Here is a 21,241-nt window from a genome sequence, read left to right as displayed (position 1 = left end):
ATGTAATGCCCCGGCCACCTTCCAGCAAGCTGTCAACCTTGTCATCCATGGCTTAGATCACACCTACACCTACTTGGATGATATCGTTGTGGCAACTAACACCTGGAACGAACATCTGCTCCAGCTGCAACAATTGTTCGCCAAGCTCCTGACAGCCGGTGTTACGGACCCGAGTCCATCGTCGGAGCATGGAGCAGTGACGACAACGCCATCTGTGAGTCCGCTCCCGAAAACCCCACAACATAGACAACGCCATCTAGTGGTGACAGGATATGCCGGCAATAGGTGCTGGATTCCTGTCTTAATTGGCTCGTGGAGTAGCCGCTGCTGACCTCTGGTGAGGTAGTGCTTAGACAGTGAACGCCATCTATGGAGAAAAGAGGTGGACGTTTCTGTCTAAGCTAGTAAGTGATGTTTCCTAGTGGTGCCAGTACTGATGACGTGTCTGCCTCCAGAGTCGACCTGGGACTGCTGTGTTGGACGATGCATCAGTCTACCCAAGGCAGCCAAGGCCTCTTCACCAGTCTGCTCTGAAGAAGCTGTGAGCCACCCCCGGACGAACTCTGAGAGTATAATAGCCTGCCTGAGGAGTGGCAGTGTCGGGAATCGCCTTATCCGGGGCTGGCTGGTGGAAGAGACTACCCACTGTGGTGCTGCATGAGGAGAGTGACCAGCGAGTAACACGAGGCTCCTGCCTAGGGCTCGCACCCCTAGTATCAGTCGTGGAGTGGCCTAAACAGCGAGGCTGATCGGTACCTGCCAGCTACAGGCTGGATTGTGGTTGAAGGCCATCACGACGAAGCACCCAGTGGGACTGTGATTTAGCTGGCCTGTGGCCAGGATAGTTTCGTAGTAGTCATCGTGGATTCATAGTGGGACACGGAAGGAGGAACCAGGGCTACCCAGAGTGGACCTCGCCGAGTATCAAGTGTCTTCGGAGGAAGACAAAACTGTATAATTGTGTAGTAATAATTCCTGTGTCTTTTTACATATGGTGGTGGGAATATATATATATATATATATATATATATATATGTATAAAGGAATATATATAAGAGAATATACATATATTAGAAAACAAGAGTATTTGTGTACCTCCCCTATTGTTTTAACTTGTGTTACGGGCTCACCCCTTGAGAGCCTCTACTAACTTGGGGCCGGATTCCCAAACTCTACTACCATCAGAGATGAACCCGGTTGTGTCCCAGTAGGGCCGTGACAGCCGGCCTCACCATCAACTTGGGCAAGTCCACCTTTGCTAAAGGTAAAGTGCGTTATCTTGGTCATGTGATAGGGAGTGGCAGCCTAGCTCCGTTAAACATACACACTCCAGCCATCCAGCATTACCCACAGCCTACCACCAGGAATCAGCTCCTGCACTTCCTTGGTCTTGCCTCCTACTACCGTAGGTTTGTGAAGAATTTTAGTATGGTAGCGACACCATTAATCACTCTAACCAGCCCCAAGCAACGGTATCATTGGACCATTCAGCAAACCATTGCTTTTGAACAACTAAAATCTGTGCTCTGTTCTAATCCCATTCTCGCCTCGCCAGATATCACGAAGCCTTTCATCCTCCATGTCGACGCAAGTGGTACCGGCATCGGGGGCGTCCTAATGCAACAACGAGGCGAAGAGGTTCTACCTGTTAGCTACTACAGCTACAAGTTGAAGCCACACCAAAAGAACTACAGCACTATCGAAAAGGAACTTCTCTCCATCGTCCTGAACTTGCAGCACTTTGCATCTTACCTACAAGGTACTCGGTGTACCACCATCTACTCGGACCACAATCCCCTACGCTTCTTGCAGCAAGCCCAATTCAACAATCAACGACTTCTACGATGGGCTTTGTATCTGCAGAATTTCAACCTGGAGATCTTCTACATCAAGGGTTCTGACAACATCATAGCAGACGCCCTCTCCAGAGTCTATGAGGTAGAGGCAGCTACACATACCACTCTACCATCAGAAGAAGTAACTTAACCCGTAAGAGCAGGCTTCGGGGGAGAGTTGTGATGGTAATCTCTTTCAAGAGAGATTGAGCCTGCTCTTCCCTACATAGTTACTTATATATATACAACAAGATGTTACCTTCAAGATACGTATACTAGTAGCACAAAACGTTTTGACCAGGGGTCAAAACGTACCCTAAACTTGCTCCACTCCACACTCCCTCCTGTCGGCTCGCCACCGTCGTCAACCACCAAACTACCACTCCAAGCCAGCGCTCTTCCCGATTGGTGGACAACGACTGTACTCGACGCCAGCGCCATCTACACCCCCATATAAATAGCCACACACGAGCTGTGAACTTCAGAATATCCTAGTGCTCTAAGAGTTGACATCTCTTTCTGGCATACTAGCTCTCTGGCTCTGTATACTAAGGGAGGTCTCAGCCAAGGCCAATATTCTCAGCACCATTCACTATTTTGTCTTATGTAATCACTATTTTATTTTATATTGTGTTCTTGCATTTCTCTGTTTTTTGATTGCACTGTACATTTCCATGGGATTTGTCTTTCTTTTTATTTGTTTAAAGTAAATTAAAGTTTCATTTTTTATACGATTTGTTTTAAGTGTTCCTCCCTCTCACTTACCACAGGAAACAAGCCAAGCAGTCACCATTTTTTTTTTTTTTCTAAATGTGATTAGGCATTAACATCAGCCAAAGTGAGGACTGCATTACCATCTACACTTTCCCATCACAATATATATAATTATATATATAATGTCGTACCTAGTAGCCAGAACGCACTTCTCAGCCTACTATGCAAGGCCCGATTTGCCTAATAAGCCAAGTTTTCTTGAACTAATGTATTTTCGACTACCTACCTAACCTAACCTAACCTATAGAGATAGGTTAGGTTAGGTTAGGTTAGGTAGGGTTGGTTAGGTTCGGTCATATATCTACGTTAATTTTAACTCCAATAAAAAAAAATTGACCTCATACATAATGAAATGGATAGCTTTATCATTTCATAAAAGAAAGAGAAAATATATTAATTCAGGAAAACTTGGCTTATTAGGCAAATCGGGCCTTGCATAGTGGGCTGAGAAGTGCGTTCTGGCTACTAGGTACGACATATATATATATATGTATATGTGTGTGTCTAGAGTCTGGTGTAGTAGAGTGTGTTTCTGAAGTGTGGTAAATCAAAATTTGTTTCCAGGGTGTGATGGAGTCGAGTGTAATCCGGTGTGTGATAGAGCAGAGAGTGTTCCTGGTGGGTGATTGACCCGAGTGTGTTTTTGGCGTGAAATGGAATATATTGCATTCCTTGTGTCTGAGGGAGTAGATTTTGTTCTCTGTGTGTGTGATGAAGTAGTGTGTTTTTCCGGTGTGTGATTGAGATGAGTGTGTTATCGTTTTATGATGGAGCAGAGCATTAGGAAGTGTCATGGAATGTGTTAAAAAAGACTGCTTTTAGGTGTGTGGTCTGGAAGGGAATGTTTTCGGTGTTAGGAGTATTTTATGTTCCCTGAGTTTGATGGAGTACAGTGTATTTTTAATTTGTGACAAAGAAGTGTGTTTATGGTATGACGAATTAATGTGTATTAGGTCGGTTATTGAGAAGAATGCGTCTGCTTGTGCATCAAAATTTGTTTCCGATAAGTACTGGAATAGAGTCTTAAAAATTTGATAAAGTAGAGTGTGTTCACGATGTGTGGCTGAACATAGTTTCTCCCATGTAAATGAACCTGCGTCCGAGAGCATCTTGGACGCTGCCTTAATCGACTGAGCTACGACATGGTAAAAAGGAGTTGAAACCGAAGTTCTACTGAACTTACTGGATCCTGCAGCCTCTCAGAGGCACAAACCAGGGTTTTACACAACTCCCCCCATGCACTCCCAATTTTCTGATGGGAACATCAAATCATTTGGGAATGCATCGGACAAGGGGACGTGGGAGGGGTAATGGTGGGGAGGCTGAAGGGAGAGGGGAGGGGAGAATGGTGGGGAGGATGAGGGGATGGGAGTGGAGGATGGTGGAAAGGTCGAGGGTACTGGGGAGGGGGACAATGGGACATGGGAGTGGAGGATAGTGGGGAGGACGAGGGGACGGGGGAGGGGGGGAATGGTAGAGAGGACGAGGGGACGGGGGAGTGGGAGATGGTAGGGAGGACGAGGGGATAGGGGAGGGGGGTATGGTAGGGGGGACGGGAGAGAGGGAGATGGTAGGGAGGATGAGGGGACGGTGGAGTGGTGAATGGTTAGGAGGATGAGGGGAACGGTAGAGGGGGGATGGTGGGGAGGACGAGGGGGACGTGGGAGGTGGGGGAAAAGGTGGGAGCACTGGGAGACAGGGGAAGGTTGTTGTGGCTCAGCAGCGCGCATGTGTTGCTGAGCCACAGCAACGCGTGGCCGGGTACAGCAAAATAAATATAGCTGAATCCCCCAAGTCTGTGGGATATATTTGTGTAGAGTTCTATGATACAGTCCACAGCTTTTAAATTAAATAATCATATAATTTACTTAAACTAATATTTAACTTAAATTTCGGAACTAGTTAACTAAGATTAAATTTAAATACAAGAGCTCCCCAAGTAAATTCCCACCTTTGTGTTTATGGTGGGTGAAATAATAGCGTGTGTTCCAGATGTATGGTGGGGTCTAGTATGTTTGCAATTTATGATGGAATAGTGGGTTTTGATGTGGGATGATGCAGAGTGTAATCACTGGCTGTGATTAGGAATTACGTTACTCTGATATGTTATCAAGAATGGTGTTTCTCTGATATGTTATTTAGGATGGTGTGTTTACAATGTCTGATGAGTAGAGTATGTAGTCTATGTGTGATAGTTTAGAATGGATTTTATGTGTCTGATGGAATAGTGTGTGTTTCCTGTGTTTGATGAAATAGTGTTTCCTGTGTTTGATGGAATAGTGTGAGTTTCCTTGAATGAAGGAACAGAACGAGTTTTCCGTGCGTCTTGTTTCCTATGTGTGATGGAGAAAAGTAAATATCTTATGTGTGATAGAGTAGAGTGTATATCCTGTGTGTGATGAACTAGAGTATATATCCTGTGCATGATAAAATGAAAAATGTTTTCTGTGTGTTTTTGAACAGAATGTTCAATTGATTGATCAAATCTGTGTCCCTTGTGATTAAAATCTAAAAGTATTTAAATTTCATCCCACACTTTAGCTGCTATTGTATTTACTTTTCCCTGACCTTTAAGCATGTCTAGTGGCACTTGTTATTTGTAGTATATGCTGACTGAAACTAACAATAGTTAAATCATAAACTAAAAGTCAATCTGCGTATCAATAAAGCTGCAGAATTTTCTTTGGAATAAACATTTTAATTTGATCAACATAATAAAAGAGTTCACAGATAGATCACAGTAACGTAATATATCAATGAGAAGATCCACAAAATTCCTGTGACTCCAGCCAAAATACTTGGGTGTCTGGGAATACCCAGCGCATAGGTTCGAATCCTCGTCATTGATCCTGTAAATTTCCTCAATAAAACAGTCATTTTTGAAGTTAGACCCCCCTCCCCGCTCAGCTCGTTGTCGCCGTGTGGGGGCTTAGTGGGCGGCTGCCGGAGTGTGATGCTCCTTGGGACAGTCCTCTGTCCTTTTCTAGCCTTGTGCTCCTGCTGCCGTCCTCTCCAATTCTGCTGGGCATCTTTTCCTTTTCCTTCTGTTTCGTTTTTCTCCCCCCTCTTCTCCTATCTGCTTGCCGTTTCCTGCCGACCTTTTGCTCGTTCTGGTTCTTCCCTTGGACTTCTTCTATTTTGACGCCCGGGTGCTTGAGGAGGCATACTCTTGCACCCGTAGAACTGCAGTACCCGACGTCGAGAGCGAGGGGAACCTTTTATTGTCAATCCCCACTTCGTCACTGAACCCGATCTCGACGGACTGTCGGTTTCTTAAGGTGGCGTTTGTGGGGCGTATACTCACGACGCACCCCTAGGAGGCCCCGACAAGATCGGCGATAGCTTCTTGTTGGGTGTCCTGCCTCTAATTGTGGCTCCATGGTGGGTGTGGGGGCACATTCGTGAATGAATTCTTCTTTTCGTCAAGATGATAACCCCTGTTTCGGCTTCTTCTGGTTTCCCTTCTCAGGCTCGTGGGGTGGGCGACCAAGCCCCCGAGTCGGTCCGTATTGGAAGACCGGGCTCTGTAGCCTCCGCTGCATTGGGCCCCGACCTTGCTCCTCCTTTGGCCTCTCTGACTCCTTCCCCTGGCTCCCCTCCCTCCTCTGTGGTTGGGTCGAGCCCCAAGCCCCCAGTGGCGACTACCTCGTCCCCTGGCGCGGCTCCTTCTCTAGTTGTAACTACTGCGCCTTTTCGCCCCTCTCTCTCTGGGGGTTCTCACCGCCGTCCTCGTCACGGCCGCCCTCGCTCGATTCCTTCCAGTTCTGCTACCTATCAAGCCTTGTTTGGTCCCGCTTCGTGGGCCAAATATTCTGATCTCCTCCCTCTTGATTCTGCGCCTCCTGACGATTTCTCCCTCCATCGACATCTCATTGATTCCGTGGATGCCTCCATTACTTTCAACCCCACTCGTCTCGGTACACGTGTCGTTGCTGCTCCTTCTCAGGATGCTGCTTCCCGCTTGGCTGCCTTATCCTGCCTTGGCGAGACCCCCGTTCGGGTCTCGAAGAACGCTCAGTTGAATGCCAGTGTTGGCACTATTTTGCTCCCGCCCCATGTTGCGACCGGTGTTCGGGACCTGCGAGACTGCCACGATGATATTCGTCATATCCTCGCTGCCCAGGGCCATTCTATTCTCCAGGTGGACACGTTTACTCGTCCCCCTCGTGGTAGTCGCCGTCAACCCCTCCGGGTTGTGAAGATTACCTTTGATGGTAGGACCCTTCCACCCTCTGTCATTCTTGCTGGTGCCAGGTGCTCTGTCCAGGAGTACATTCCTTCTCCTCGGCTCTGCAACAAGTGCTGGAGGTTTGGGCATGGTGCCCTCCGCTGCTCCGGGACTGTCTCTCTCTGTCCTTTGTGTGGTGGCGAAGGTCACTCTAAGTCGGAGTGCACTTCTCCCCAGGCTCGTTGCCTCAACTGCGGTGAGGCCCATCCTACCTTCTCCCGTGCGTGTGTCCATTACAAGCTTGAGGCAGCTGTCCTCAACTTGAAGCACCGGGAGCGTTTATCTTTTCCTGAGGCGAGGCGCCAGGTTCGCCGGCTCCCGCCTTATGCTAATATCTCTTATGCTCGCGTGTTGCGCTCTTCCTCTCCTCGTCCTTCCCGCCTTCCTCAGACTCACAACCGTTTCCGGGCCTTGGACCCTGATGCGCCCACTGCCCCCTCCTCTGTTCCTTTGGGTTCTCTCCCGAAGGATCCTCCTCCTGGTCCTCTGTCTGGGGTTCCCCTTCCTTCTACCCGGTCTGTCGTGTCTTCTGTGTCTTCTTCCTCGTCCCCCTCCGATCCTCCTTCCCATCCTCTTCCTCCATCTATCGGCTCTTCCCACCGCCTGTCGGTGCGGGCGGATGTCCATCGCTCTCCTAACGGCCGTCGTGTGTGCTCTCGTTCGGCTTCTCCTGTTGAGACACTGGAATCGGTTGCCCGGTACGTAGTTGCTGGGACACCGGTCTCTTTAAGTCGGAAGCGTAAGCCTGGCTCCTCTCCTTCCTCTTCCCCGGCGGGTAAGAAGGCTTCACTTTCTTCCTCAGCTCCTCCTTCTGGCTCTGTTGCTCCTTCCCCTCCCGTTTCGGTGCTTGCGCCCCCTGTTCCTGCTATGGAGGTTTCTTTGGCCCCTGCTTCCCTTTCGGTTGCTGCTCTTGCTGGGGTGCGCTCCCCTCTTTCTACTCCCCCTCTTCCTGTTGCTGTCCTTGACTGCTCCTCTCCGTTGTCTCCTCCTCTTCCTCCTCCTCCTCCTCGGGACCCTGCCCGCCCACCTCTGATCTGTTCTCCCGTTTCCTTCCCTCCGTCTTTGCTCAGTTTACCCATGCCCCCTAACCCTGACTTTGCTGACCCTGATCCCGACCCTGATATTCTTTAACGTGCTCTGTTGCTCTTTCGCCTTTGTTTCTTCCTTGTTCTCTGTTTTTGTCCTTTCTCTTCTCGTCGTTGTCCATTCTTCAATGGAACGTTCGTGGTTATTACGCCAATTTCCTCGAACTCCAACTTCTGATTTCGCGGTTTTCGCCCCTTTGTGTCTGTCTCCAGGAGCCAATGCTTGGTGCTCGTCCTGGTCGTTTTCGTGGCTATTCCTTTCTCTCCCCCCCCCCCAGCCATTGCTGGGGCTTCTAATTCTTCTGCTCTCTTGATTCGGGCTGATGTTCCCTTTGTTCCTTTACTTTTTCCTTCGCCTCTCCATTGTTCTGCTGCTCGTATCTTTGTGGGGAAATGGTACACAGTTGGTTCCATTTATCTCCCCCCGAGTGTCCCGCTCTCTCTTCCTGATTTGAAACACCTCCTAGACTCCTTGCCGGAGCCTGTGCTCCTGCTGGGTGACTTCAAGTGTCGTCATTCTCTTTGGGGTGACGTTCTGACGAATACCCGGGGTCGCCTCCTTGAGCCGTTTCTCCTCTCTTCTTCCCTGTCTCTTCTGAATTCTGGTGAGCCCACTCATTTGGACTCTCGGACTCGCACCCTTTCTTGTCTTGATCTTTCTCTCTGCTCTTCTTCTCTTTACTTAGATTTCACGTGGCAGGTTCTTGATGACCTCCATGGAAGTGATCATTTCCCCATCCTTGTTTCCTTTTTCTCTTTTCGCCCTTCCCTCTCTTTCCCTAAGTGGCAGTTTGCTAAGGCAGACTGAACCCTATTTACCCTCAGTGCTGCTCTCTCTGACCTCTCCCTTCTGCCTCTCTCTCGCGCTCTCCTCCTTTTTCATGACACTGTCTTCAACGCTGCCCTCCGCTCTATTCCTCGCTCTTCCTCTCGGGGTCCACGGAAGTGCGTTCCCTGGTGGAATGCGGATTGTGCTCGGGCTGTCCGCTGTAAGCGTGCAGCCTGGAAGAGGCACCGCCGTAGGCAGACGACCGATTCTTTTCTTTTCTTTCGGAAAGCGAGTGCGGTGGCCAGTAGGGCCATCCGTACGGCTAAACGTGAATGTTGGGCATTTTATGTCTCAACAATTACGTCCGAAACCCCTCTGGCCCAGATCTGGAAGCGTATCCGCAAGATAGCGGGTAAGTTCGTTCCCGATGTTTCACCGGTCCTTCACCTCCATGATACTCTTGTGGCGGACCCGTTGCAGGTCGCTTCCGAACTGGGTTCCCACTTTTCTTCTGTTAGCTCTGGTCTTCATCTTCCCCAATCTTTCCTTCTTCGTAAACCTGTCCTTGAGTCTCGTCCTTTAGATTTCTGCACTCATCTTCAGCTTCCCTATAATGATCCCTTCTCTCTCTCTGAACTTCGTTCTGCCCTGGCCCTCTGCGGTTCTACGGCGGCGGGCTCCGATGGTATTCATTATGAGATGCTTCGCCATCTCCCTCCGAGCACGTCTCAGTATTTACTGAGTCTGTATAATCGGATCTGGGAGTCGTCGTCAGTCCCTGAGGACTGGCTCGATGCCGTTGTCCTCCCTGTTCGCAAACCGGGGTCTCTGGGTACTTCCCCTAAGGACTTTCGCCCTATTGCTCTCACAAGTTGTGTCTGCAAACTCTTTGAACGTATGGTTAACGTTCGTCTGATGTGGTTCCTGGAACACCATCACCTCCTCTCCCCTTCTCAATTTGGTTTCCGCAAGTGCCGCAGCACGACAGATGTCCTGGTGAACTTGGAGGTCTATGTTCGTACTGCTTTTGCTGCGAAGACCTCCGTTGTTGCCGTCCTTTTTGACCTAGAAAAGGCTTACGACACCACTTGGCGTTATCATATCCTATCTCAACTTCATTCTTTTGGCCTTCGTGGTCATCTCCCTCTCTTTCTCCGCAGCTTCCTCTCTCGTCGTTCCTTTCGGGTGCGCCTTGGTACCGCGCTCTCTCCCTCTTTTCAGCAATACGAAGGTGTGCCCCAGGGTAGTGTTCTGAGCACTACTCTTTTTCTGGTTGCCCTCAATGGTCTTCTTTCCTCTCTTCCTTCTGGTGTCTTCTCCGCTCTCTATGTCGATGATCTTACCCTTTGTTGTCAGGGTGATGATTCGCCTCTCCTTCAACGCCGGCTTCAACTTGCAATTGATGCCGTGTCGTCTTGGGCTACAGGTCATGGCTTCAAGTTCTCTACTTCTAAGACTTGTGCCATGACTTTTACGCGGAAACGGGTTGTTCTTCGTCCCTCTTTGTCACTTTATGGTCATCCCCTTGAATACAAAGATTCCGCGAAGCTTTTGGGGTTATTCCTTGACACTCGTTTGTCTTGGCATCATATCTCTTACCTCCGTGTTGAGTGCTCTAAGGCCCTTACCCTTCTTCGGGTCTTGTCCCATACTTCTTGGGGGGCAGATAGGCGCACTCTCCTTGCTTTACATTCCTCTCTCGTCCTGTCTAAGCTCGATTATGGTTGCCCTGCTTACTCGTCTGCTTCTCCTTCTACTCTTCGCCGTCTTGATGCTTTGCACCATACTGGGTTGCGCCTCAGTTCTGGTGCCTTTCGTTCGACTCCCATCCTTAGCTTGTATGTTGACACTGGCTTCCTGTCTCTCCAGGACCGTCGTGATCGCTACTGTCGCTACTGTCAGAGGCGAGAGGAAGGATGTGCAACATCCTTCCTCTCGCCTCTGTCGTGCTTTAACTTTTACCCCTCCTGCGGTTCCTGTTCCTCTTCACCACCTCCCTCTTTCTGTCCGGTTATCTCGCCTACAGGATTCTCTTTCCGTTCGTATTTCTGATGTTTCTCCTCGTGTTGTTCCTTCTTTGCCCCCGTGGAGGGTCCCTCTTCCGCGGTTTTGTACATCCTTGACCCGTATCACTAAAGCTTTTACCCCTCCTACGGTTCTGAAACGCCTTTTCCTCGAGCACTTTTCTTCTCACTCCCGCTCCGTTTCTGTCTTCACCGATGGGTCTAAGTCAGCGGACGGTGTTGGCTACTCTGTTGTTTTTCCTGATCGCACTTATATGTGTCGCTTGCCTCCGGAGACTAGCATCTTTACAGCAGAACTTTATGCTATTCTCTATGCTCTTCGTCTCCTGCTTTCTCGTTGTCAGTCTTCCTTTGTGGTTGTTGTTGACTCTCGTAGTGCCCTCATGGCTCTCGGGTCCTTTAATCCGGTTCATCCAGTAGTTGTCGAGATCCAGCATTGGCTGTTTCTCGTTCACAGTAAATTTAAGTCGGTTGAGTTTTGTTGGGTTCCCAGCCATATTGGTGTGTCTTTAAATGAGCGTGCGGATGCTGCCGCCAAGGAAGCTGTCCGCTCTTGTCCCATCTCTCGTAAAGGCATTCCGTATTCCGACTTTTACCCGGTTATCCATTCCTCAGTCCTTACCCGTTGGCAGGCTTCTTGGTTGTCTGTTACTGGTAACAAGCTACGTACTCTTAAATGTTGTGTTTCCTGGTGGCCGTCCTCCTTCCACCGTAACCGGCGGTGGGAAACAGCTCTGGCGAGGTTGCGTATTGGCCATACTCGCTTAACCCATGGTCACTTGATGGAGTGCCGCCCTGCTCCTTATTGTCCTAGTTGCATTGTCCCTCTTACGGTCGTGCATGTCCTTCTTGAATGTCCTGACTTCCAGGACGAGCGTGTGTCTTGCTTTCCGACCGCCCCTCGCGGTCACCTGTCCCTCGATAGAATTCTTGGTGACTCGGATACTTTTGATATCGTTCGCCTTATGCGTTTTTGTTCTCGTATTGGCATCCTTGGTGATATTTAGCGCCCTCTGATTATTTTGCGTATTTGATGGTGCTACATAGCCTTCCCGGTTTGGTGCCTTCTTTTGATAATTACTTACTTACTTTTGAAGTTAGACGTATAATGCAAAAAGACATAAAAAATCGCCGAAGAGGCAGTCCACTTGTGGATGAGAAGAAATATTTATTGAAGAAGTAAACTTTCCAAAGAAGTGGACTCTGGCCATTTACCAACCCCTTGGAACGCGGACAAAATACTTACGGAAGAAAAGGCCCAACAAGAGCCACATTGTAACTGGTTCTTGACAGGAGTGACGTAGCCGCTGGTGCGCCAGTCCACAGCAGCTGGCAGGACCCTTGTCTGGGGGCTGAATACTGTGTTGGCCTCTCGGGACGACGAAGGTAAGTATCCGTTCATCTTTTTTTTGAATTCTTCATTCGTCTGTCATACAACAAGTTAGTTTATACTCGTTATGGGGCAATGTGTTTAATGCGCTACTATATATATTTTACAAGTATGAGGCAAAAAGTATGCTAATCTTATAGGTTATGTTTGTTACGTTAGATTTAGAACTCAGGTGAAGTACTGGAACTGGTTTAGTTAATCAATGTCAAATAGCCTCATAACACGCATTGTCAATGCTTTTACTGACAGGTCCCTAACTATTCCTTCATGCAAAGGGGATGAATGTAATTCATTGTTATACTATATAACACTATTTTTGTTAATGGGTAGTAAGTATTATTTTCTGGTTGCTTATGCCTCTGAATTATAGCAAATGGTTATTGTTCCTCTCAAACTTGGCTTAGAGCTATGCTTAAGAAAGCTCAGGGAAGAGGTCTCTGAGGTACTTGAAGGCTGGCGACTCCTTATCTAGAGCTTTGACACATTGCTTCATAAGTCAGCAGCCTTCGCATACTTTAAACACGTCTTCCCTAAGCTCTCTCAGTCAAAAGGTTACACCGTATTTTGGAAGCAATTAGCGCCATTTTCTGTACTTTAGATGCGTTAGCAGTCAGAAAATAGCACTTACTATCCAGGAAAATAATTGTCACGCATTTACCAGTTCATAGCAGCGAACTGAATATTGTGCTGTTGTACACAGGCAAACTGAATACTGTGTCATTGTACAGGGGCGAACTGAATATTGTGTCGTTGTAAAGGAGCAGAATGAATACTATGTCGTCGTCCAGGGACAAACTGAATAATGTTGACCAGACCACACACTAGAAGTTGAAGGGACGACGACGTTTCGGTCCGTCCTGGACCATTCTCAAGTCGATCGACTTGAGAATGGTCCAGGACGGACCGAAACGTCGTCGTCCCTTCAACTTCTAGTGTGTGGTCTGGTCAACATACTTCAGCCACGTTATTGTGACTCATCGCCTGCAACTGAATAATGTTTCGTTGTTCAGGGTAGAACTGAATATTGTATTGTTAGACAGGGGCGAACTGAATATTTAGGCATTGTACAAGACCGAACTGAATATTATGAAGTTATACAGGCTCCTACTAAATATTGTATCGTTGTACAGGGAAGAACTGAATATTGTGTGGAAATGAATGACCAGTGTAGTGAGATGAACGTAATCTTGAGGTTATCTTGAGATGATTTCGGGGCTTTTTAGTGTCCCCGCGGCCCGGTCCTCGACCAGGCCTCCACCCCCAGGAAGCAGCCCGTGACAGCTGACTGACACCCAGGTACCTATTTTACTGCTAGGTAACAGGGGCAAAGGTGAAAGAATCTCTGCCCATTGTTTCTCGCCGGCGTCCGGGATCGAACCCGGGACCACAGGATGACAAGTCCAGTGTGCTGTCCGCTCGGCCGACCGGCTCCCTAGGCACAGAGTTTCTGGGTCCCGAAGTGGAGAATTTCCAGTTCTCTGCCATCTTTGGGCTCGAGCAACTGAAGGGTCTCCTTCCCTCAGAGAGTTTGCGGTCCTTCTTCTTTTTGGGAGGTTACCGTCTCCCTTCCCTTAAGTTTTGAATTACTTGGTTACTTATGGGATACTTTGTCAGGACTGTAGGTTGGACACAGTGCAACTCAACACTCGACCATTCCTCAGGATGCGACCCACAACAGTCGACTAACACCCAGGTACCTATATAGTGCTAGGTGAACATGGGCAATGGGTGTAAGGAGACCTGCCCGTTTGTCTCGCCCTGCCCGGGATTCGAACCCAGGACCTCTCGGTTGTGAGCCGAGCGCGCTTACCACATCGCCACATGTTACCTAATGAAGGATCAGTGTAGTGAGATGAACGTAATGAAGGATCAGTGTAGTGAGATGAACGTAATGAAGAATAAGTGTAGTGAGATGAACGTAATGATGGATCAGTGTAATGAGAAGAACGTAATGAAGGATCAGTGCACAAAACTGAGCGAAATTAAAGTTCGAAGAGCCATCGTCCCACCAAGCTCAAAATTCGAACCCATGACTGCTTGATTGCGAGACGAGTATTCTAACCTCTGCACCATAGGTTGTGCCAATGCTTGTGTGAGAAATTTAAACATATATTTCAGGAAATACAATATTATGTGTTAGAGATTAACACCGGATAACTTTTCGGTTCCAGTGGTTCATCCCGGGTCATAATTCCAACACAATAATAACCACATGGCACAGAGACCAACCATGTCACCAAACTCGTTCATCGCCACGTTGTGGGTAGAGTTCCCCTTCGAAAACTTGGCGATGAACTGAAGATTTGTCTGGAACACACTCTTGCGGTAATTTTCTTCTTCTGAGTTCTTAAACTTGCGGCCATATTTAGCCTGAAAATGAACAAAGTTCTGTACTAAAACACCATTCTCATTACTTGACGCACTGCACATATTCCTAATTAACACAGCTACATACTACAGACCTGATGACCAAACCACATATCAGAAAATGAAGAAACGACAACATTTTTACGACTTCATAAGGGTCCAGGACGGACCGCAACTTTGTCGTTTCTTCATTTTCTGATGTGTGTTTTGGTTATCATACCCCAGCCTCGTTATTGTGAATCATTGTCTGCATGGTGTAGACCGTTTGGATTTGACTAGGAATCAAAAATACGTATATTTGGAGATTACACCTAAAGAGCACAGTTCTTAATGAGATCTGAACGGTATTTAACATAGTAACAAAAATCATTGGTGCCAATTCAGATATTAAAGATTGCTGTATACTAATTTTATTAAATAAAAGTTGTTTTATCTTCACTCTATTGTTTCTCATTTCTTGTTTCCTTAGCTAGTGAAGACGAATCATAGGGAGCAAGAGCAAGCATCACCGAATGAGAAAAGTTAGTTTGGTAAAAATGTCCGGGGGACAGCTGCAATGTGCCGTCGTTGTTGATCGATGACCTTCGTGCATCGCATCAAGGGAATCTGAAACGTGAAACAGGCTAGAGCGGACATTGCCAGTTGTTTGGTGTCATAACAGGCGCCAGGCTTGTCTCCAGCCTATGACGTTGACTGGAGGGGATTTAAAATGTCTATCTTATCACTCTTTCGGGATTTGCGGTTATTCTCTTCGTCTAGAACCATGAAAGTGAACAATTATTGATTATGTAAAGGAAAATACTTGACAAAATGACAGATTACAGGTGTCTAGTGTCAAGACTAGAGAAGATGATAGATCACAGAGGTCAAGTGTCAAGATTGGACAAGATGATAGATCACAGGTGTCAAGTGTCATTAAGTGTCAAGGCAAATCTGTAATGAGGGAGAATCATAGTATATTTGGAGTAAAAGAGTGACTATTAGGCAAGCATTTTATAAACCAAGCACAATCTCTTTGATTGACCAAGCAATCAGCTCCAATAATTTGTACGTAATGCTTACAGTATTAAATGATTTCCAGTGTTTTATTATTAAGGGTTTGACCAATACTTTCTTTACCTGTCTCAAGCTCCAGTGATTGTTTTAAGAAACTGACAATATTGTTGAGTGTCAGTCTTGCACAAATTTGTCATGCCACCCCTAAAGCACATGGCGGGGTAACAAGATGTAGACGTTTTCATGATTATGTCAATTATTAGGTGTAAGATTTGCATATAAAAAGCCGTTTATTAGATCTATAGTGTGAATATCTGGATATTAAAATGGTGAAAGTACATTTTCAGGTTGAACTATTAAGTCACAGATGCCCTGGACTGGATTATTCAGTGAATCGAGAATTATTGTTGTTGATTCAAAGACTGACTTACTATGTATCTGTATAAACGTTTAGCAACCAAACAATAAAGAGAGACAAGTGTAGGTAAAAAGAGCGATAAGATGTAAACCAGAAGATAAAAACCTAAAAAAAACATACTTTTGATTACACAGCTGGTGGAGAGGAAGAATTATAACCAGGTGAATATGGCTGAGAGGTACAAGATCAGTGTTAAGGTGTTCCCCAAGTATCTCCAAGGAGCAGCGATTAAGCAAGAGTTTGGAAGGTAGAGCTAAACCATAAGACTGCGCCCAGTAAAGGGCCCAGAGCATATGCCAAAAGAGTATACGACTCTATACACAAAATAATACCTGATGAAACATAATTCAGAGTTCACACTTTGTTCTGTTGGCAAAATAAAATCATTACAATAGAGGGAGAGAGAGAGAGAGAGAGATTGTAATCAACATACATAAACGTGAACAATGACTTGATCTAACATAACCTTGGCCTAACATTGGCTTTGATAAGTTAGGCCTAAGTTACTTTACGGTATGGTTATGCATTGCTATCATATATTTTATTTGCTATACAATTTTGTATAGTCAAATTTTGGAAATAAAACAGAATGTAGGACGATGTCTTGCTGTGAAATATAATTAAAGTAATATTTCTGCCAAGCTGATGTCTAGAATTTCAAAATTTAGCTGAGAAAAAATGGATAATATTACCCTTTTAACAATTTAACACTACGAGAGACAATGTGATTGGAGGAGGTATGATCTTTTCTTAGGCTGTGAGATACTCATTATTAGTGATAAGGCTTCACAGTGAATATTGGTTATTATCGTCTCGTCCACTGTAACCGGAGGTGACTTACAACCTGAGCGGCTATAAGTGCATTCATTACACATGTTAAACAATCTCCAAAGGTTTCCTGCACTGTGAAGTGACTCGAGCATTGAGTTATGAAATTACTGGTTCAAATTACTCTTATGGCCCAAAGTGAGATAAGGAATAATATGTCAGGTCATAATAACAGATTAGATTGAAGGGTTATTCTGTGTAAGCAAATGTTTATGCCACATTTTACTTGATATAAGATAAGAACTTAAGAGATGAAGGTAGTAACACCCGGCTTCTAATTCATCCTTCCTTATTAATGAACATATTTATTATAATAATTATAACTGTGGAGCAACGTCCACAGCTTCAATGCATTGTGGAAGAAAATTCACAGCATCAGTATACTGTGGAGCAACATCCAGAACACAACACACTACAGAGAAACAACTTTATCACCAAACTGTTGAATAACATTCATAACTCACTGTGGAGTCATTCCCACAGAACACTGTGGAGCAAAATGCCTCGACCAGCAGAAGATAGAGCAAAATGCATAATAACAATACAATATGGAGTTACATCCCCAGCATAATGAAGTCATTTCCACATCACATTGACGAGCAACTCTGTCACCAGCATTAACATAAATATTCACGTCTGAAAAATATTCACGTCTCCACTACACTGTGAACTAACACCCACAGTACAAACACTGCGTGGAGTGGATTGTACCCACAGCACCTACGCTCTGTCGAATGTCATCCACAGCACCGACACAATAACGTGCAAAATCCACGGTACCTACCTGTTGAAGAACAACATCCACAGGACTAGTATGCTGCCTGATAACAACATCAGTACAATGCAGAGAAACATCCACAACTTCATCACATTGCATATAAACATTCACAACTTCCGCATAATATGGAGTAACATCCACAGAACTATCACACTGTGGAGCAGCATCTGAATGAATGCATATAGGAGAGCAACATTCTCAGAGCCAGCACACTGTGTAACATAATTCACATGAACAGCACGAAGCAACATCCGTAGCACCAACACACACTAGAACAAATTTTACATCCTGAACACCCTATAAAATAACATTCAGAGCACAGTATGCAGCACATGTGAAGATAAATACATACTAGATCAACTTCCACAACTATGTTTGGATCACCAAGCATAGATCATATGCTAAAATAACTAACTAGAGTTTTCAAGTGAAGAAAAACATAAAAGGAAGATTCGAGCTAAAATCATTGATCTCACTCTTTCTGTCATATTTTCAACTCAACCATATATTCTCAACTGTCATATTTTCGAATTCAACTCAAACCTTAGAAATCTAATACTTGATAGCAGACTGAACAAAAACCACCTAATTATCGCAGGGGACTTTAATATTGACCTCTGCGAGCCTGAACACCCTACTACTGTTAGCTTCCTCAACTGTATGAATTCCTGCTTCCTCATACCCTTAATCACTAGACCTACTAGAATCACTGATAGCACTGCCACGACTCTTGATCACATCTGGACAAACATAACCTCTCCGCTTACTTCAGGTATAATCACCAATAGCACTACAGACCATTACCCCACATTTCTCTTAACTAACATTAGCAAACCACCTCTTGAGTCAAGAGAGATACGTTTTAGACTACACAATGAAGCTGCTATAGACAATTTTATAACTGCTACTAATAATGTCAACTGGGAGTCCGAGTTAGGTAACATAGAGGACATCAACCTAGCAGTTCAATCTTTTCTTCAAAAAACTCTTAGCCTTTATAATACCCACTGTCCTATGCTTACAAAACAAGTCACAACCAAAAGGCTTAACAATCCCTGGCTTACAAAGGGAATACTTAAATCTATTAATAAAAAACATGACCTTGAGAAGAAGTATAGGTTAGGAATTGTCTCCAAAGAATTCTCAAAGAATTACTCATTATTGCTATCTAAGATAATTAGACGAGCCAAAACTAAATACTACAAAGATAAATTTACCCAAATAAAGAGCAACATTAAACAAACTTGGAGAACAATTTCACAAATATTGGGATCAAAGAAGTCTATAAATAACAAACCGACTCTCCTGTCTAATAACGATGGTCAGCTTGCAGCCTCTGATTCTGCTATTGAGTTCAATAGGTTCTTCTCTTCCATTGGTTCATCCCTTGCTAATGATATTCCATCTTCCAGTACTGACATTAAGGACTATCTTACAGGTAACTATCCACAGTCTCTGTACCTAAAGCCTATTAATTCCACTGACGTCAATGAGATAATCCTTTCCCTTAAAACCAAGTCTGGTGCCCTTGAGGAGATACCAACTTTAATCTACAAAAAAGCCTCCAGATCTTTAGCCCCTGCTATTGCTTTGCTCTTCAACAAGTCACTTGAACTCCAAACCTTTCCAGATATTCTAAAAAAAGCGAGAGTAACGCCTGTCCACAAATGTGGTGATCTCACAGATGTTAACAACTACAGACCTATATCAATCCTGCCTAACTTGTCAAAAATTTTTGAAAAACTAATCTATAAGCAGCTTTACTCATATCTAGCCAAACTCAATATACTTAGCCCTTGCCAATATGGCTTCAGGCCCAAAAAAAGCACTAACGATGCACTTATTAGTATGCTTAACTCGATTCATACAGCTCTTGATAAAAATGAGTTCCCTGTTGGGTTATTTGTGGACCTGCGTAAAGCTTTCGATACTGTCAACCACCAAAACCTTCTTCTTAAATTACATCATTATGGTGTTAGAGGACACTCCCTACAATACCTCAAATCCTACCTTACTGACAGGCTCCAATGTGTTTCTGTGAATAATACAATTTCTCCCACCCTACCCATCAACATTGGTGTTCCCCAGGGCAGCATACTTGGCCCTTTCCTCTTTCTCATCTACATTAATGACCTTCCAAATGCCTCCCAACACCTCAAACCAATTCTATTTGCTGACGACACAACCTTCATTTACTCCAGTCCTGATCCCCTTGCTCTAAATGCCACCGTAAATACTGAGCTTAATAAAGTCCATCTGTGGTTAACTGCCAACAAACTCACCCTTAACATTGACAAAACTTTCTATATTCTGTTTGGCAATAAATCCTCTAATCAAATAAATCTCAAAATAAACAATACCCAAATTTGTAACAAATTAGATGGCAAATTCCTTGGCATTCTCATTGACCACAAGCTGAATTTCCAGGGACACATTCTAAACATATCAAAAAAGTTTCAAAAACTGTGGGCATTCTTTCTAAGATCAGATATTATGTACAACGCCCTGCCCTGGTGACTCTCTATTACTCCCTTATCTATCCATATCTCAACTATGGTATTTGTGCTTGGGGCTCTACTACCCAAAATCACTTACGTCCTCTAATTACTCAACACAAAGCTGCTATTAGGACAATATCAAATTCTGGCCCCAGACATCACTCGGTACCCCTACTCAAATCTCTGAATATGTTAGACATTAAGTCACTGCACATTCTCTCATGTGTATTATACATATATAAAACGCTAAACTATAATGCCAATCCTGATCTCAAAAGCTTCATAGAAGGTTGTAACAGAACCCATGAGCACCACACCAGAAATAAATACAGTTTTGATATTCCTAGAGTACGACTTAATCGAACCAGAAACGCTCTACAAATCAAGGGACCCAGAATGTGGAATGACCTTCCCAACCATGTTAAAGACTGTACCTCTCTCAACCAGTTTAAGTTAAAAACGAAGCTATACCTAATAAATTCCCTGTAACCCACCTTACCCCTCTGTTGTCAACCCATGTATGTTTTTTTTTTTTTTTCAAATCAACGCTGTTTGAATGTAATTTTCTGTAATAATTTGTAATTGTATTTGTGCTGCTTTTTCAACAATGTTCCCCCCTCTTTTACCTCTATTTTTATTTGTACTCAACACATCTTATTCTTTTTACCCATTAGTTTTAAGCTTTAGTCATTAATGTTTTTCCTGCCCGAAACGCTTTGCGTAATAGTGGCTTTAGGCATTGTATGTACTAGCTCTATCTATAAAGCCAACAAACTTTGTAAAATCTCTTTATGTATGTACCTTACCTAAATAAAAATTATTATTATTATTATTATTATATTAAAAATATATATCTACAAGAAGGTTTCGCGCTCTCGGCGTTCAAAAAAAAAATCATGCCCTATGTGCTTTCGGCGGTTCGGGCGCCTATGCGGTAAGACCGAAAAAGTGTACACTCTTTTGACTGTCCTGACAATAATTGAAGGCGCACGTATTTAAATTTGGTATCACTGGGTTCGCAATAAAATTGTCTATAAGAACATACCTATAAAATGCCGCCAAAGCATAAGGACTATCAACACCAAATACAAAACTATTCAGATCACTCGCCGAGAGCGCCAAACAGCAACAAATGGTTTCCACTCTCTTAATGGTTGCGAAGCCTACAGTTGTCCTACATCGCTAACTGTGGTATCATTGGAATCGCAATAAAATTCTCTACACGGACATATGCATATTGTGACGATAATC

General features: G+C 44.9%; 1 protein-coding gene across 1 annotated transcript in view; it reads right to left on the bottom strand.

The window, feature by feature from the left end:
• Positions 1 to 21,241, bottom strand: part of LOC123767845 (procathepsin L-like) — a 65,750-nt gene that overhangs the window by 26,873 nt on the left and 17,636 nt on the right. The window contains exons 3-5 of the mRNA XM_069310216.1: positions 17,499 to 17,659; positions 14,335 to 14,475; positions 11,962 to 12,141 (exon numbers count right to left, since the gene is read on the bottom strand). Of these exons, the coding sequence (XP_069166317.1) occupies positions 11,962 to 12,141; positions 14,335 to 14,475; positions 17,499 to 17,659 (482 nt within the window). The remainder of the gene's footprint in view (positions 1 to 11,961; positions 12,142 to 14,334; positions 14,476 to 17,498; positions 17,660 to 21,241) is intronic.

This window comes from Procambarus clarkii, chromosome 67 (assembly GCF_040958095.1).
Source record: "Procambarus clarkii isolate CNS0578487 chromosome 67, FALCON_Pclarkii_2.0, whole genome shotgun sequence".
Lineage (NCBI taxonomy): Eukaryota > Metazoa > Arthropoda > Malacostraca > Decapoda > Cambaridae > Procambarus > Procambarus clarkii.
Note: the sequence above shows the minus strand (reverse complement) of the source record. Positions and strands in the feature narration are given on the sequence as shown.